This window comes from Stegostoma tigrinum, chromosome 34 (assembly GCF_030684315.1).
Source record: "Stegostoma tigrinum isolate sSteTig4 chromosome 34, sSteTig4.hap1, whole genome shotgun sequence".
NCBI classification, from domain to species: Eukaryota; Metazoa; Chordata; class Chondrichthyes; order Orectolobiformes; family Stegostomatidae; genus Stegostoma; species Stegostoma tigrinum.
In genome coordinates this window covers 6679120-6692188 of record NC_081387.1, presented here as the reverse complement: position 1 = coordinate 6692188, position 13069 = coordinate 6679120, and the positions used below count along the sequence as shown (strand labels likewise).

Here is a 13069-nt window from a genome sequence, read left to right as displayed (position 1 = left end):
TATGTGTGTGTCCACATGGTATGGATTGTTTCCGTTCAAGAAGATTACTCACTATCCTCATTTCAAGGGCAATAGGCAATGAGCAACAAATGCGGACAAATGCTCACATAATGAAAAGTAGCATTTTGAAAAAAAAATGTAAGAAAGCTTTAACAGAGAGCGAAAGTTGTTTTGAGACAGAAGTATGGACAGAAACTCACATAGTGATAGCTTAATAAAACGGGGTAACAGAAATACAGAGGTACAGGTAGAAACTCAGGTGGATATAGCTGAATGAAACGAAGAGTAATAGAACTTAGACTGATGAGGATATAGACAACCCAAAAGGTTAGGATCAGCAGATGCATGGCGAAGAAGAACAATTCCGAGTCACACACCATCTGGCTTAGGACTGCTTCGCTGAGTCTCTGCAGTACAGCAGGCGCCATTCGGTCCGTTTATATCTTGTCAACTCTTCTGCTTCCACGCTTTGGTACATGAGACCCCGCGAGTTCATATGCTACAAGAGCCGACTCATTTTCCTTTTTGTGTTTGAAATCTAGGAAATGAACTTCAGACAGTTACCTCCAACAATTTTTGTTTACTCCCAGCGCCGTAGTGTCTGCTAATTCTGTGGCGCTGAAGACGGTGGTGATGCCTCAGTCATGGCGGCTTGATGTCCCAGAAGTGGCCGCGCCGTTGAAACCGCCTCCTCCTCGGGCGGAGATGAACAGTGCGCAAACGCGGGAGATGCCGGCGGCCGGTAGTATACTAGAACGCATGTGCGCAAGGAACCGTCTGCATGGGTTGACGGAAGGCGCATGTGCGGGAAGTGCAATGAGCCGGCAGTGGACGCGAGCGCATGCGTTTGTGGCGCCGGTGGCCGAAAGTGGGGAAGGGCGCATGTGCGAGAGATGCCGGCGGCTGGCGGTAACGAATAGCGCATGCGTGGGAGGTGCCGGCGGCCGGCAGTGGTGGAGGGTGTTTAAATTATTGCTGGGGAGCGGGAGGCCTCCCCCCAGACCCCATATGGAAGAAAGAGAGCCCAAGGGCGGTAAGTAGTTGGGTAGGCGGGCTGGCCGATCAGGTGGAAGGCGGATCCGCTAACAGACCCGCCGTCAGCTCTTGGGGCCGGGTAAAGAGGCGGCGGCTCATCTCCCGCCTCGGAGCGCAGAGGCTGCCCGCATCCGGAAAACAGACAGTCCCAAACCCAGGGATCTGTTCATATCCCAATCCCGGACCCGCCTTGACCACAATCCCTTAGATTCCTCCTGATCGCAATCCTTTGGATTCTTCCTGATTCTAATCCACAGGATCCCTCCTAATCCCAGATCCCTTCTGGTTTTAAAAGCACAGATCCTTGCTCAACACGGTGAACATTCCTGATCCCAATCCCATCTCCTCCTGAGACCAACTTCAGATGTCTCTCATAATCTGCAATTCGTTCCTGATTTCAATCCCGGAGGTCCCTCCTGATCGGAGTACCATCCGGATCCCAATTCCATCTCGATCCTAACCAGAGATCCCTCCTGATCCAAATCCATCCCAAACCCAATCCCAAAGAATTTTCCTGATCGCAGTTCCAGCGTTTGCTCCTGATTACAATCACAGCTATTCCTCCTGGTTCTAAACACATAGATTTCTCCTGATCCAGGTTCCAAGGATTTCCCTAATCCAAAATCTACAGATTGTACCCTGCCTTCCAATAACAGAAATGCTCCACTCTGCCTCTCCCATTTCTCGAGATTGTCCCTACCTCTTCCCAAAAGTTTCCCGATTCCAGATGTTTGCCTCTTTCCTTTCACAATCCCAGAGACTTCCATTCCATCCCAATACTAGAGGGATTTCAAAGTACATTCAGTTATAACTTTCAAAAGAGAGTGAAATAAATACTTGGGAAGGAAAGAATTGAAAGGTTATGTATAATGAGAAGGGGAGTGAGGTTCCTGAATAACTTTAGCAAAGAGCTGACACAGAAATGAGGGCTTTTATTCTGATGACCCTGGGGAGTGGATAGGGGTACTGATGGCAATACCAGTACTTACTGTCTGTCTGTGATTGCCCTTCATAAGTTAGTGGTAAGCGCCCACCCCACCCCATCCTTGGAGTGCAGATGTACGGACAGTGCCGAGGGGAAGGAGTCCACACTTGTAAACCCCTACTCACTCATTTACAGTTTCTGCAACTGCAGCTGGCAGAGACCTGGAGGTCAGCGCAGCAGCTGGAGAAATGTGAGGAAATGTAGAAGGGTATATTAGAAGTTTAAAGAAACAATGATATTGTTCAAATCAGGATGGTTTGAGGCTTGAAGCATGTCCTGTGCATTTATTGCACTTATCCTTTCAAGGATGTGATGCTGTCGTTTCGAAAATGCTTTTGAACAAGTCTTGCTGCGGTGCATTCTGTAGATGGTATACGTTGCTGTCATCGTGCATCAATGATAAAGACACTGAATGTCGAAGATAATGGATGGGGTGCCAATCAAGGAGGCAGTTTTGTGCTGAATGTTGCTGAGCTTTTTGAGTGTTCCCGGAGCTGCAGTCATTCAAACAATTGGGGAATGTTCTATCACACTCCTGACTTGTCTCTGCAGATGATGAACAGGCTTTGGGAGTCATTAATGAAGTGGCTGAAAATGGTTTGACCTTGGACGCTACCCTGATATCAGTACTTAGGGTGCTGTGGCGCAACGGTAGTGTCTCTGCCTCTGAGCCGGGAGGCCTGATCCAACTTACACCTGCTCCAGAATTTTGTAATAACATCTCTCTGAGTGGGTTGATAAGAAAATCAATATCCCTCCTTTAGGTAATGAGATCAGAACTTCCCACAGTACTCCAATGTGGTTTGACTTCTGCCTTGCAACAAGGCTTAACCTGATGTGAATGCTTAGGGCTGTTGTGGCGCTGTAATAGTGTCCCTACTTCTGAACCATGAAGCCTGGGTTCAATCCCACCTGATGTGCCCTATAACATTTCTGAACAGGTTAGTTAAAAATGTCTTTGCTGACATCAGTAGGAATCAGAAGGAAAAAGTAGAGAGTCATGCCAAGCACAAAGGTGGAAAATGTTGAAGTCCAATTCATCCAGCCACAGGACATGACTGCAGGAGTTTCTCATAATAGTGTAATGCGTGACTGTGGGTTCTGTTGGGTCATGAGGTTGCAGAGTGTTGAATATAATTGTAATGCTGCTGATGGTCCACCATACCTCATGGATTCCCTGTTTTGAGTGTCATTAGTGCTCTGGATGATTTGGCATGGTGTTAGTGCTCCACAACACAGTGGAAAGGTGTGCTTAATGTGAAAACAGGACATATTGCTAGTCCAGTAACATAATTACAATTTTCTGTTCAATTCTTTTTCAAGGGCTGTGTGCATTGCTGGCAAGTACAACATTTGACCTAAAGTGCCCAGAACTGGGTAACCTGCGAAGGGTCTAGGCCCGAAACGTCAGCTTTTGTGCTCCTGAGATGCTGCTTGCCCTGCTGTGTTCATCCAGCCTCACATTTTATTAACCTGCGATTGAGTTTGGAAAGCAGTTAAGAGTCAACTGATTTGCAACAAATGCTAATATCCTTTACACTTCTTTACACATTCGTTGTTTCTTATGCAGTGTTACCCCGGCCGGCCTCCCTCATTCCACCCTTCATAAACTTCAGAACATCTCAGGGTAACCGAGTCCAATGCTAGAGAGCATAGGTTGATGCTGAGAGGGGAAAAATTTAAAAGGAACCTAAGAAGCAACTTTTTCACGCATATATGGCATGAACTGCCAGAGGAAGTGGTGGAGGCTGGTATAATTACAACATTTAAAAGGCATCTGGATGAGTACATGAATAGGAAGGCTTTAGAGTGATGTGGGCCAAATGTTGGTAAATGGGACTAGATTAATTTGGAATATTTGGCCAGAATGGACGGGTTGGAATGAAGAGTCTGTTTCTGTGCTGTGCATTTCTACGCCTCTTTAACCCTTGCACCAAGTTATGTTCCCCTATCATCCCTTTGCTTGCCATCCCATCCTTCAATTTTGGTTAAGCAATGCTTTGATTTTTAAATTCTCATCTTTGTTTTGAGACCCATCCATGGCCTCTCTCCATCCTTTTAATGCTCTATCCTAGCAATATCTGAGTTGTTATTTGTGGCTTTAACCACACCCTCGACCTTTAATCACTTTCCCCATAGTGGGACATGCTTTAGCTGACAAGGCTGTAAATACCTTGAATTCCATCCAAAACGTGTCTTACTCCTCCTCTAAGATGACACTTCAAGTCTTCCCCTTTGTCTAAGCTTTTAGTTACCTGACCTAATCTCTCCTTATTTGGCAGATTTGAATTCCTGAAGCACTAATAGTCATAGAGTCATACAGCACAGAAATAGACCCTACAATCTAACCAATCCATGCTGATCACAATCCCAAAATAAACTAGCCCCACCTGGCTGCACATGCCCATATCCCTCCAAATATTTCTTATTCATGTACTTATCTAAATGTCTTTTAAACATTGTAGTTGTGTCTGCATCCAGCACTTCCTCTGGAAGTTCATTGCACACTCAAACCACACTTTGTGTAAAAAAATTGCCCCTCATGTCTTTTTAAAACCTTTCTTCTGTCACCTTAAAAATATGCCCCCAAGTCTCGAAATATCCCACTTTTCCCTGTCATTCACTTAACCTATACCCCTCATGGTTTTCTCAACCTTTATAAGGTCACCTGTCAATCTCCCAAGCTCCAGTGAAAAATGTCTTGAGGATAACTAACTGCATTGAAGGTGCTTTATGAATGCAAATTGTTTTCAAATAAACCCCATCTAATTTTACCAGCTCTAGTATTCTTTTTCCTCCAAGTCACAGTTCCTGAGGCCCCCATCTTTGACGTATTTTTTGTTTTGTAAATGCACGTCAATGCAAATTGTCTTGTCGTTGTGTGCAGTTTTGGGAGCTGTACTTTACAAAGGATAGCAATGTGATCAAATGGGCAGACAAGAGATTTCCAAGGATGATGCAAAAATGGGGGCATGAGTTGTGTGGAGATAATGGAGAAGCTAGTTCTCTTCTGCCCTCTCGGAGTTGCGCAGTATGAGAAGAGATTTTATTGAAACACGTAACATCCTGAGGGAAATTGACGATGTAGTTACTCAGGGAATGTTCTCCTTTTGAGAAGTAGAACGAAGGGACACAGTTTAAAAATTAGGGATAGAGTCATCAAAATGGAAATGGACTGTTTGGTCCAACAAGTCCCTGCCAACTGTAATCCAAAACTAAACCAGTCCCACCTGCCTGCTGCTGCCCCATATCCCTTACACCTTTCTTATTCATTAACTTATCTAAAAGTCTTTTAAATATTGTTGCTGTACCCACATCCACCAGTTCCTCCAGCAGTTAATTCCACACGTGAACCACACTCTGTTTAAAAAAATTGCCCCCATGTCTTTTTTAAATCTTTCTCCTTTCACCTTAAAAATAGGCTTCAGGGTCTGGAAATCCTCCAGCCTAGGGAAAAGATGTATGCCATTCGCTTATCTATAGCCTCCATGATTTTATACACTTTATTTAATACAGAAATGAGGTGAAATATTTATTTACTTATTTAAATATTTAACTCAGAGGGTCGTTGTTCTGTGCAGTTGTCTTCCGCAGAGTGCAGAGGAGGCTGAGTCATTAAATATTTGTAAGGCCAAGTTAGATGATGTTTAATTAACAAGTATGGGGTAGACAGGAGAGTTGAAGCAAAGCCGGAAGCACATCATTCACAAATTTATCATTGGAGCTGAATGGCTTGTTCCTGATTTGTACGCTCTCCTTAAATAGATAGATTTAAGCAGAGACTTGATGGAGACAATCAGAATTCTGAGGTATTTGCACAGAGCAAAACAGGAGAAACAATTCCTTCTGTTAAGTGGACTAGTAACTGGAGGTCCTAGCTTGAAAGTAGTTCGTAAATTACTAAGAGAAAATGGGATATGGATGACAAGAGAAGTTTGCTGAGATCTGAAATGTCCTAACTGCAGGTGTGATGGTAGCAGATACTGCAAGGAGTTCTAAAGGCAGTGGGACACGTACTTAAAGAAAAATAATTAGCTGAATTGCAATGGAAAAAGAGGAAGTCTTGTGGGGCGGTGAGTAGCATCCCTTCTTTGGAACTAGAAACTCAATTTTAGGGCCAGGCCAGGACCTGATGGCCAAGAAAAATTCATAATGTGGCCAAGCAGGTTGAATATCAACCTGCAAATGCCTGTTACAAAGGCCGATGGTAGGAGTTTAAGAGTTGGAGAGATTCCTGGTCAGCCATGTGATAGAAGAATATTGAAGCCTCTATTATTAGCGTTCATAGCTGCAGTGTACAACATGCCTGTGGAAAGTGTGTTTTGCCAGAGAAACTCAGATTCCTTGAGGATGACCAGTTGGCTAGACCAGCTTTTAAGCAGAGAAGACGGAGGTGGAAAGAAGCTGGAGCATTGGACTACATGGGACAGCACTTTCCAGGGACTCTACATGCCTGAAGGAACAAATAGTCTGTTTCTGTGGGACTAGATTCTACACCTGAGGAAATCTTAGAACTGAGCCAATGTGTAGGCTACAGACTAAGTGCAGGGAAATGAGATTAGTATAGTTCAATGTTTGCTGATTGACATAGATATGATGGGCCAAAGGGCTTGTTTCTATGCTCTGTGACACTATAACTTTGTTTCCCAAGTGACAAATTAGTTATATCACGTCCTAACATTACCAGTTAATGAGATGTGGGTGGGAAAGGAATGAACTGATATGCTGGCTGGTAAATCCCATGAGCATTGGCATGGACCGATTGGGAATGGCCTGTTGCTATGCTTTGAATTCAGCCATTCTCCCAGAGCCACCATTTATACATAGACGGAGAGATTTCTTCATATGAGTCAGGACTGGAACTTTTTGCAGGCTTTGCAGCCAGTGCTGAAACCTTTCCAGCCTCTTGTTGGGGTAATTCTGATCAACTAATGTCTGAATTTAGGATATACCTGCTTCATCAATCAGCGGATGTGTCTACTGGAAGGGGGTATGTTGGGAGGTGGGTTGGGAAGTGGTGGAGTCCAAAACTAGGGGCCATTAAATAATCAGCAAGAAATCCAACTGGGTGCTCAAAAGAAACCTCTTTACACCAGGGAGAGGTTAGCATGTGGCATCAGGAGGAGATATCCTAGTGGTATCATCCACGGCTTCTTCCTGTGCTGCAGGCCTGATGTAATTCAGTGTAAACTTCACTCCATAGTACAAATGGATCTTTAATGCTTCCCACTGTTTTTCAACAGAAATCTCACTTGGTGCATCTTTAGCGCTGATGGCTGTTGAATTATGTGGCAAAGGCCACTGACTGCCTGAAAGACCAACCAAACCTACTTGCAGCTGCTACGTTGATAAGGTAACTTGTTTCATGTCGCTGTCTCCTCAGCCTAGCTGTGCATCCATTGTTTGGAGCTATTGGTTGGCATTTGGATCCTAAAACTATGCGTAAACAGTTTTTAGATAGTCCCAAGCGATTTGAAACTCCACCTTCAACATTAGCAACCCTGAGAGTAACCAAGATAGAGCATAGTCAAAGCAGGAACATTCAAGGCCCTGTTTGTGTACAGTTGTTACCGGAGGTTTTGCCTCATTTCTGCCTGTCTTTCATCAGCCCAGGCCCTTGCTGTTGGTCATGTAACCAAATACTTTAAAAGCAGCAATGAGGCACTTGGCCCCCTGACCGTGCTGTGCCACTCATTTGGATCAGGGTGATCTAATGACCCCACAGTCCTAGTTACCCCAGGTAACTTCTCACACACTTCAGTTTCTATCAGTAATGAGTAACAAGGAGAATCATTTTCAAAACCCCACAATTATGCTGTACATCCTCCTGCTTACACTTTCACTGCTGTTGTTTTCTTGAGGTGAATCTTCAATGAGACATCAGAACAATTTAAGAGGGTTGCTAATCTCTTGCCTGTTGCCAAGGGTCAGCATCTCAGCTGGCCTGAAAACCCACTACGATTGGATGACTTTGGAGGCATATGGGGTATGGAGTTAACACGTACAGCCCAGAGGTCCGTCACAGAGCACACACCCCCCCAACGCTTTCCCCTGCACACCCACATTTTCCAGGGTTCTGGTCCCTGACCTGTTGCCCCATGTGTTTTCTTCACAGGTCCTACTCCCCACTTGGGTCGTCCCAGTTGTGGGAGACGTACAGTTATGTCCCAGGCGGTGGGCTTTCGAGTGGGTGCGGAATTCTCGTCGTACAGCGAACTGCACCGTGAGTTCCGGCGCTACCAGAGGGACTGTGCCGTGCAGCTGTGGACCAGGCATTCTCGCACCATCGAGGCCCAGAGGCGGAGGGCACCCAAACGGCCCATGAACGACGCACTCAAGTTTGCCGAGATCGACTATGCTTGCATCCACGGGGGCAAACTCTTCAGGGCCAAAGGGACCGGAAAGCGGACAAACCAAAGGTGAGGGGTGCGGGGGCTGTTGGCTCACTCTGTCTGAGTTGGTTCTCGTGCTGTCACTGTGTAACCCCATATTCCAAAGCAGAGCCCATATGGAGTGTTTATAATACTTCGATATGTTCCAATTTGGGCTAGATTTCCTGGAAGGGCACTGGAAGCAGAAAGAATTGGCCACTTTCTAAAGGAACATGGATAGCAATTTAAAAGTAAAGAAAGAGTTTGGGATCATGAGGAAGGAGTTGTGCAGTGGAATTGATTGGATAGAACTATCAGAAGTACCGGTTTAATGAGCTGAATGGCCTCCTCTGTACTGTCTTGTTCTGTAAGTGAAGTAAGTGACACTGTTCTCTACCTTACCTCGACAAGCAATACCCACGTCCATTTCCACCCACCTGCTAACTTACAGCCATGCAAGACATGGAGGACCCAAATGTCCGTTGCAGGTTGACATTAGTTCAGTATATGGTATGTTCGCCTCTGAGTCAGAAGTTCACGGGTTTAAGTCCCCACTGCAGAGATATGGACCAAAATCTTAGCTGAAAATTCAACTCCAGAGCCTTCTAAAGGTGTGCTACTCTGTTGAAGGCTCCATCTTTTAGATAAGGTGAGAAACAGAGGCCCCATTGCCCTGCAAGATAGTTGCAAAACACAATTATTTCAACAAGCGAGAGAATTAGCCCCAGTTTTCTGGGCACAAGTTATCCCCTAGCCAGCCCGGCTGAACTAAATAATGGCCATTATTGCGTTCCTATTTGAGGGAGCTACCTCCAAAAGTCGGCAATGTCAACATTACACAACTGACCACGCTTCAAAGAAGAATAACCACACAGTGCTTTCAGAAGTCCAGAAAAGGGCTGTATAAACTGATTCTAGCTGTCCAGCTAAATCGTGTCCATGTCTGCACAGATACTACACTTTATTTGGTCGTGATCCTGTTGGCAGAGTGTATGGTGTTTATCACATAGAAGGAGATTCTTTAGCTTGCTGTGGTTGTGCTGGCTGTCTGCGGGAGTAACTCACCCAGTCCAACTCCCTTTCTTTGTGGCCCCGCAAAAAATGTTCTCTTCAATTATCCAATCCTCTTTTAAAGACCACAATGACGTCAGCTTTGACCTCACTCTTGGGCAGTGCATTCAGTGTCCTAAGCACTTGCTATATAACAAAAAGATTAACCCTGTGTCCCCTTTTGATTCTTTGGTCAATCATTGTAAATCTGTGCTATCTCATTCTCAAATCTTCAGCCAGTAGAAACAGTTTCTTCCCATCCATTCACACAGATCCTTCATGAATTGCAACCTCCCCCACTGAATCTCCTCTGCTCCTTCAGACCCTGGCTTTTGCAATGTAGGCACGTTACTGAAGGCATAGAGCCACACAGCATGGAAACAGCCCTTTCAGTCCAACAAATCAATGCTGACCATAATCCCAAAGTAAACTCATCCCACCTGCCTGCGCTTGGCCCATATCCCTCCAAATATTCTTTATTCATGTATTTATCCAAATGTCTTTTGAGTGCTGTAACTTTACCTGCATCCACCACTTTCTCTGGAAGGTCATTCAACACGCAAACCACACTCTGTGTAAAGAAAAAACTTTCCCCTCGTGTCTTTTTTTTTTTAAAAACTTCCCCCTCTCACCTTAAAAATATACCCAGTAGTCTTGAAATCCCCCACCTTCGGGAAAGGATACTTGCCATTCATTGTATGTGTGCCCCTCATATTTTTGTAAACATCTATAAGATCACCCCTCAACCTCCTACGCTGTAGGGAACAATATCTCAGCCAGCCCTGATAGCTCAAACGCTCTATTCCTGGTAACAAACTGGTAAATCTCGTCTGAACCCTCTCCAGTCCTCCTTCACCTGGAATCTTATCTGTGTTCACCAACATTAGCATTTTTAAACCTCATGCCCACCTACAGTCTGTTCATTCGAGGTAAAATTTTAACAAAAAGATGCTTATATATTTGAATAAGTCTGGATTGCAAACATGTAAACTGGCAGTTCCTGAGCATTCCATATTGTTATTCAGTTTTTGACTCTTGTGCGGGCTGTAAACAGGAATTTAATAATCTTTCTTTGGTGCCACATGCTGATGCGAAAGGAGATTCAAAAAGCAATCCCCCTCTAGCTCCTGACACAATGCTGCAATTGTCTGTTGCAGAACCAACAAGACCAAGTGTCCCTGCGTTATTAAAGTTCGCCTGTCTCCGGATGGAGATAAGTTTGTGGTGAAAGAGATGATTGAATCACATAACCACACAGTACAAGAGGTAAGTAAAACCAGCAAGCAGATTCCTGCCGGTGTGGAAATCCTGACACTAACATTGAAGCACATTCAGTAATCCCCTTCAATATAAGTTAACATGGTGCGAAGCTGGATGAACACGGCAGGCCGATCAACATCAGAGCAGCAGGAAAGCTCCTAGTTTCTGTCTGTCCCTCTCCCAGGTTAAGGCTGTTTCAAAAAGGTACACAAGATTGTGGACATCATAAATACAGAAAGTGTACAAAAATAAAGTTCTACTAAATGTTTCTAATTCACTATTCGGGCCTTAGCTGGAATATTATGTTCAATCCTGGGCACCAAGAAAGATGCCATGAATTGTGGTGGGCACAGAAGAGATTGACTGGATTCACACCAGGGATGAAGGGCTACGTAGAATCCCTAGAGTGTGGAAGCAGACCATTCGGCCCATTGAGTCACCAACACTGAAGAGCATCCCACCCTACCCTATCCCTGTATCTCGCACTACCCATGGCTAGTGTACATTCCCGGACTCCATGGGCAATTTTACCATTAGTAAGCCACATAACCTGCGTATCTTTGGACTGAGGGAAGAAACTGGATCAAGCCCACACAGCCACGGGAAGAAGGTGCAAACTCCACACAGATAATCACCCAAGGGTGGAATCAAACCAGGTCCCTGGTGTTGTGAGGCAGCAGTGCTAACTACTCAGCCACCGTGCCTCTTTAACTTAAGTCAAGTAGACAGATTGGAGAAGATTCACAGAAGGAGGCCATTTAACACTTTGGGACTCTGTTTGCTCTCTGCAAGAGCACGTCAGTCCCGACCCTACCACCTTTTCCTTCCAATTCTTTTCTTTTCAGAAGATGAACAAATTCCCTTTTCGAAGATCATAAATCGGTTTGCCTGGGCTGCACTCTCAGGCAATGAATTCCAGGTCTTAACCCCTGCTGAGTAAAAGCATTGCCTCATGTCACCATTGCTCCTGTCACCAATCACATTAAATTAGCTTCCTCTGATTCCTGATCCTTCCACTTTGGAAACAACATCTCATTGTTTGCGAAATAAAAACCAAAAGAACTGGGGATGCTGTAAATCAGGAACAAAAACAAAGTTTCTGGAAAAGCTCAGCAGGTCTGGTAGCACCTGTGGAGGAGAAAACGGAGTTAATGTTTCAGGTCTGGTGACCCTTCTTCAGAACTGATGGTAGCTGAGAAAACGTCAGTTTATATGCAGAAAATAGGGGGGTGGGTGGGGTAGGGAGTAAACGGTAGGATAGAGCCCAAAGAAAGAGAAAGACAGTTGAACAGACAAAGGAGCTGCTAACGATCAGGCTGGGAGGGTGAGTGGTTTTTAATGGGGACTGTTAGTGACTAACAACAGGAGGTGTGTAATGGCAGCTATGTGGTAACAAGGCCTGGTGTTTGGGGTCGTGGCTGGGACATGGGAGAGAGGCAAGAGATTTAATCAGAAGGGGAGATGGAAATTATTTTTGCACAGCAAGTTGTTATGAGCTGAGAAAGTGCTGCTTAAAAGGTACTGGGAGATTCAGTTATACAGTTCAAAAGAGAATTGTATAAATACTTGAAGGTAGAGATTTGAAGGGTTGTGGAGAATGAGTGGAAGAGTAGAACTGATTGGGCATCTTTTTCAGAGAGCCGTGACAGGCAGAGTGGGCTGAATGTCCTCTTTCCACACTAGATCACTTTTTGAATATGCTATTTTTTTTAAAAAGTGCTGTCTGCAGCATTGGGTCAGACCACCTCTTGTTTCAACATCAAATCAGGTTTTCAACTTGAAGATGTCGTTATGTTGAATACTGGGTTGCTTATAGTTGAAGCTGATGCTCTCCAGCAAGCTTGTGGGATCACTAGAATTTTGAGCTTTGCTCGTTTGCTGAGAGTAGTTTCATCTTAGATGTGGATGTGGAGAGCAAAGACCTAGAGGTGCAGGTACCTAGTTCCTTGAGGGTGGAGTGCAGGTAGGCAGGATAGTGAAGAAGGTGTCTGGCACACCTGCCTTTATTGGTCAGTGCCTTGTGTGAGAGTTGGGAGATCATGTTGTGGTTGTACACATGGGTTAGGCCACTTTCGGGATCCTGGATTCAATTCTGATCTCCCACCAATAGGAACGATGTTGTTAAACTTGAAAGAGTTCAAAAAAGATTTACAAGGATGTTGCTGGGGTTAGAGGGTTTGAGCTATAGGGAGGCACGAAAAACGGTGTCTATTTTCATTGGAGCTTCAGAGGCTGAGGGTTTTTGTTTTGGTCTACTCATTCATGGGGTGAGGGTGTCGCTGACCAGGCAACATTTATTGCCCATCCCTAATTACCCACAGGGCGGCTTAAGAGTCAACCACATTGCTGTGGGTTTGGAGTTACATAT

At 44.9% G+C, this 13069-nt stretch overlaps 1 protein-coding gene across 1 annotated transcript in view; it reads left to right on the top strand.

The window, feature by feature from the left end:
* Positions 1-926: 926 nt before the first annotated feature.
* LOC125446641 (uncharacterized) overlaps positions 927-13069 on the top strand; it is a 33786-nt gene continuing 21643 nt past the window's right edge. Inside the window, exons 1-4 of the mRNA XM_048520366.2 lie at positions 927-1033; positions 7264-7373; positions 8136-8439; positions 10599-10707. Coding sequence (XP_048376323.1) covers positions 8183-8439; positions 10599-10707 — 366 coding nt within the window. The 5' untranslated portion in view covers positions 927-1033; positions 7264-7373; positions 8136-8182. The remainder of the gene's footprint in view (positions 1034-7263; positions 7374-8135; positions 8440-10598; positions 10708-13069) is intronic.